The sequence below is a fragment of the Ananas comosus genome, unplaced genomic scaffold, assembly GCF_001540865.1.
Source record: "Ananas comosus cultivar F153 unplaced genomic scaffold, ASM154086v1, whole genome shotgun sequence".
Taxonomy (NCBI): domain Eukaryota; kingdom Viridiplantae; phylum Streptophyta; class Magnoliopsida; order Poales; family Bromeliaceae; genus Ananas; species Ananas comosus.
The window spans coordinates 1-5257 of NW_017892303.1; the positions used below are offsets into that span (position 1 = coordinate 1).

Here is a 5257-nt window from a genome sequence, read left to right on the forward strand (position 1 = left end):
TACTGGCTTTTTAATTTGACTGGAGTAGGGGTTGGAGAAGTTGAATTTGCATCATTAATATCTTCCAAATTCTTTCCTAAGCTCTCCATGTCAAGTTTTTGTGTAGCCGGTGAGGACGAGGACGTGCTGCGAACATCGTCGATATCCATCATGGAAGTAAACCCATGTTTTCCAGTTGCAGTTGCCTTTCCAGATAAGAACTCAATAGCTTGATATGCAGGAAATGCCTTGTCCCTACATTTCGCATATGCCGGATTTTCCTATATAATTGAATCAACAAATAAATTTGCACATAAATGTAGTATAGTAAAAAAAAAAATACTTGTAGAAAAGAGGTTGTAACATAACAAAACATACTGCTATGACTGCTTCCCAATCACTTGGGTCACCGGCTGTTGGAATGTTGCGTGTGCAGTCCCACCCCCATCCGCTTTTGTTGGCCAAAGTTTGATAGGTTAGATACTGACGTTTCAAAACTTTCAATCGATTTTGTAAATGGACTTTGGTAAAACTTAAATTGGTTCTCTGGTTGAAGTCATGAACCATCCTATTCCATGCCAACGGGGTAAAACTTCCATTCACAAAATTTCCAAGAGTATGCTCCTCTGTCATTAAGTTCAACATTGCAGAGTCCATTTTTTCAGTCCAATTTGCAGATCGAACTCTAGTTTTTGATGACTCTTGCAGTGGGCACTCCAAACTTTGACTATCAGTTGAGAGGACATCGATTATTGGGGCTTTATTTTTAGCAAAAGGGTACCCCTCGATGCCCTGCCCCTACATCATCGCCTTTTTTTATAAACTTTCCATCGAATCAAACATGCTCAGATCCGAACCAACATTTTCGGAATCATCATTTGGGGCTTTCCCATTGTTTCCTTATCCCACTGAAACTTGTTTTAGCCACAATCAAGGTTGAATTGATTAGTAGAATAAGTTCACATCTCTTTATTAGCTTATCTTCCAACCTGCAGCTATTTTTTGAATCTTACCATACTATGCATCATAATCGAAATTGGCGCATTAAATAAAAACTTGCAACTAGAGACAAATAAATCTCAGGAGTAATAAAAGATTTTCAAAAAAGATTAGAACTTTAACAAAAACAGATAAGGCTCATCTGTTTAATAGATAGCCCTAGAAGCCTCACCTCAGATTTCTTTCAGATCTGTTGTAATCACAACAGAATATGCTGGAAAACCTTATAAGGAAAAAGCACTTGAACAACAATGGGATTACCTGAAGAGCTAATACCAGCAGTAAATGGCTGATTTGACAAGACAACCAGGCAACCAAAGAGGTATGTGTTGCCTCAAAGCTTTCGAGAGGGCCGTCCACAGTAAAGGCAGATCTGGATGAGATCTTGCTCAATGATAGCCGCTGTTGATGGAGGAGACGAGATGAGTGGAGAAGAGGAAGCGTTTGAATCGAGGAACGAGTTAAGAGAAGTAATAGTAGAAGAGGCCAGTGGAGTAGCTCAGATCTTCCTCCTTAATAGGCGTATTTAAGGAAGGACACGAGAGGGATTCGAAGAGGAAGAAGACGGTTGAATCGAGGAGATGGGAGCAGGCGGAGGTAGGTTGGAGCAATAATGTCGAGGAGAAAGAGGGGATCTTGCTCAGATATCCTTCATTGACTACATCAATTGAGTCTGGAGGTGAGAGGGGAAGAGAAGAGGGAAGTAATCGCAGCCTCGAGTAGATAGCGGTAGGTGGGAGCAGCAATGGCGGACATGAAAAAGGGCTACCCAATTTCCAACCACTACCCCTGGGATAAATTGCCCTACCAACGCTATTCCATAGGTGACGAGGGATAAGTGTTAACGGGTTATCCTAGGATAACCCGTTAAGCCTAGGATATCCAAAACCCAAAAAAAGCATTCATGTTTGGCAGGAATAATGGGATAAAAGGGGTTATTCCCCTTTTATCCCATAACCAAACACTGCCTCAAATTATAGACATTAAAATTTAGGAATAGACAAAAAAAAATCAAACTCCTTACTTATAGTGCAATCTATTAAAAAAATTCCTATATGAAAGAAATTATTTTTAAATAATTTGTTATAGTCAAACAGAATCTATTTTGATATTAGAACCGACTTTTAAAAGGCGGTTCGATTTGCTTCCGTGTAGGGATGTAATGTGGGCCTTACCGGGCTGGCACGGCCCATAATATGTGGGCCGATTTGGGCCAAGAGATGGCCCAGCTCGAGCCGGTTATTAATTCAGGCTGGGCAGTGTCGGCCCGTTTACTCAGAGTAGTAGGCCCGGCCCGGCCCCGCCCCTGGCCCGCCCAGCATGGGCTGAGCCTGGCCGGGCCAGACTTCGTGCCAGCCCAGATTCTTTCAGTTTGNTTTGCTATCGATAATATTCTAGCTCAACTCTCTCTCTCTCTCTATATATATATAGAGAGAGAGAGAGAGAGAGAGAGTCCGGCTATAGCATTTTTAAAAGTATCAAGTACCTAGTACTTATAAATTTTTCACCTTACATCTATTCTTTTAACCAATTCCATCTATTAATTATACTATTTCATCAACTACCCACTCAACCCTAGTAGGGTCCACTATCATCCTAATTTTATAAATCTTCATCCAAAAACTAAAAATCTATAAATACCAATGACTTTGATGTTTTTAAAAGTATAAGAGATCAATTCTCTCTTTCTCCCTCTCTCTCTCTCTCTCTCTCTCTCTCTCTCTCTCTCTCTATTTCTTTATTACACTCTTAATTTGATGGGTTGATCTTCTTCTTTTTCTATTTGGTCGATTTTTTCTTTTTTTCTTTGTAGAAACATATTAGTTGACAAAATTCATGAAATTATTAAGACCAATTCAAGATGCAGCTTTTGAAGATAGAGGAGACAAATCCCGAATTGGAACATCCTAACTTTATTTAATACCCTCATCTCCGCACATAAGAGAAAGTGTTGAATATGAAATAGTTTATCTGACGGTATTTATTATTGGAGATAAACAATCATTTCACATTTATTTAACATTGAGAACAGCCGGCATTATGCAAATCTGCTTTTCGCAGGTGGAGGTTGAATTTTCTGACGGCCGCGCATTTCGGCTGTCCGCCGAATTTCTTAGAGTCTACAGCCCTGCTGCCGACAGCAAAATAAGATCAATCGGTGGCGAGAAGGTAATTTCTCCTCCACTCTGTTGCCTAATGTTTGTTACAAAATTGCTCTAATTTATTTAGTCAAATGTTCTTTCTTCATCTGCGGTATTAATTTATCGCGCGCCGAATGCAGGGGCCACTCTTTGCTTTGTGGTAAATGCATACAGATTCTGCTAATACGGTATTATATAAACTGTTTCTTGTAGTCTACTACAGCAGTAATGTTGTTGAGAAAACTGTGAGAGTTGATTCGGATTGAAACTCATCCAAAGACTGATTTCAATGAAGTGAAATGATCTATGTACTCAATGCTGAATAGTTAGAACTTGAGGATCTTTTTTCTTCTGTGTGTCGTCGGCATTATTCAGAAATGTAGGGTTAATTGTAATATTCTTGTAAATATATTGTGTCCATAATGTGCGCCTATCATGTAGGGTTAATTGTAATATTCTTGTAAATATATTGTGTCCATAATGTGTGCCGATAGGCCCGACAGAGTAAAAACTTTTCCCCTTTATTTATTGGTTTCATGATCTCTGAGCGCGGCTGCTATTCTCCTAGAAGATTGATTTTTCTAGATAGCCGTAGTTTGAAATGGTTGTTATTCAGTGTAAATAAGCTATACAAAACATAATAATGTCAAATGTTCTTTCTTGAACAAGGTAATATCTGGACGACGACACATCGGTATAATGTCCGCGGAACCTGTAGGAAATTACGGAATCAAGTAAGAGCTATGTATTTATTGTCAGATCTTATTTATATTCTATCACGCGCTTTTTTGTTGTGTAAAGTAAGTTGGTCTTTTCGTTTTCAGGATTGCCTTCGATGACTTGCATAAGACCGGGATCTACACATGGGATTACTTTTACCACTTGGGTACCAACAAGTTCGGTCTCATGAGAAACTATATCAAAACCTTGAAGAGACACGGCCTTACCCGGGATCCACAACGGCGGAAGTGATCGAGGAGAGCTTCAATCAGAAGTTGGCAGGATTGCTTTTGTTTTTGTATTAGTGCAAGTGTGGCCTAGCTTCTAAAAGAGCTTGTCCATTCCACTAAACAGCAATCGAGCGATTCACCAAACGAAGATTTTGGTGTCTTCGCTGCAGAAGAAAGCTGAAATGAACTTCTCGTTTGAAAAAGTTGCGCTCTAATTTGAAGTTTTTGCTTATGCTGCGGGAGATGACTATTGGGAATTTGATGAAAAAGCAGTTAGTGGTTTTTTTAACACAAATGGCGCTTCTGTAGGGCTTCAACTATGTAGAATCAATGTACTTTTGGAAGGTCACTAGTGGAGAAAGGCGATGGCTTTACATGGCTGGTTCTCTTCATGCATTGTCTTCTCTTACCGAACTTCTTTGTACATGAATGAATGGTATACTGTCTTGGGACTATACCTAGTATTCATCAATAGTTTATATACCGATGATTTTGGATCTATCTGCAATTATTTTGAAACATGTGACTATTTTTTGCTCGTATTTGCTTAATGCAGTGTTATCAACTGAAACTGCAGTGTTAATTCCAATTTTTTTGGGGTTTTTTTATGATATTCTCTATACATGGCATTTAAATTAATTTGACTAGTATTTTCAGTTGATGGCTTTTGTCAGCTTACCTCTGGAACTGACCATTTTTGAAGAAAAGTTATCGTTCGATCTTTCATGCAGTTTGATCTGCAGTTAGTCGAAACTTATAACTCTCTCTCTCTCTCTCTCTCTCTCTCTCTCTCGTCAACTATGAACGGCAGATTTCAATGGCTGTTATCAACTGATAGCCAACAGAGTTCATTTTTAAACAAATTCTTTAAATTAATTGCAAAAATTAATCCAAATCAGAATAACTAAAAGTCGAACAGAGGATGTCCACGAGAGAAAATAACGTCAGTATACTCGAAAGTTATGAAATTTAGCAATAACCAAAGAAATAGCTTTGGAATTAATTTTCAACGTACGTAATAATATTAACTAGCACGATCCCGCGCTGCGTTGATCATCTCAATATTTTCAGAAACATGAATCTGATTCATGTGCCAGTTTTTGAGTGTCAGACTTAGGGGGCATTTGATCTTGCATAACATACATCAATCTCGGCAACAGAAAGACAAGCAGCTAAAAAAAAAAATGC

The 5257-nt window shown here is 38.7% G+C and overlaps 2 protein-coding genes across 2 annotated transcripts; one reads left to right on the forward strand and one right to left on the reverse strand.

Moving 5' to 3' along the window:
* Positions 1–20: 20 nt before the first annotated feature.
* Positions 21–636, reverse strand: LOC109705367 (the record flags this gene model as incomplete). The annotated part of the gene is made up of 2 exons (XM_020226101.1): positions 358–636; positions 21–260 (listed from the first exon to the last, which is right to left on the reverse strand). Coding segments are annotated over exons 1-2 (519 nt in total), but the record flags the coding sequence as incomplete, so codon positions are not given.
* A 1562-nt stretch (positions 637–2198) lies between these two features.
* LOC109705368 lies at positions 2199–4600 on the forward strand. The gene is made up of 5 exons (XM_020226102.1): positions 2199–2348; positions 2899–2955; positions 3040–3147; positions 3789–3853; positions 3944–4600. The coding sequence occupies exons 1-5, from the start codon at positions 2199–2201 to the stop codon at positions 4089–4091; spliced, it is 528 nt and encodes a 175-aa protein (XP_020081691.1). The 3' UTR covers positions 4092–4600.
* The last annotated feature ends 657 nt before the right edge of the window (positions 4601–5257 follow it).

Bases quoted from the DNA above. Each gene is read 5' to 3' on its own strand.
- LOC109705368 (XM_020226102.1), top strand. From the start codon at position 2,199: ATGGCCCAGCTCGAGCCGGTTATTAATTCAGGCTGGGCAGTGTCGGCC. The intron at 3,148-3,788 runs GTAATTTCTCCT...TTCTTGAACAAG, and splicing joins GATCAATCGGTGGCGAGAAG to GTAATATCTGGACGACGACA. The intron at 3,854-3,943 runs GTAAGAGCTATG...TTTCGTTTTCAG, and splicing joins GTAGGAAATTACGGAATCAA to GATTGCCTTCGATGACTTGC.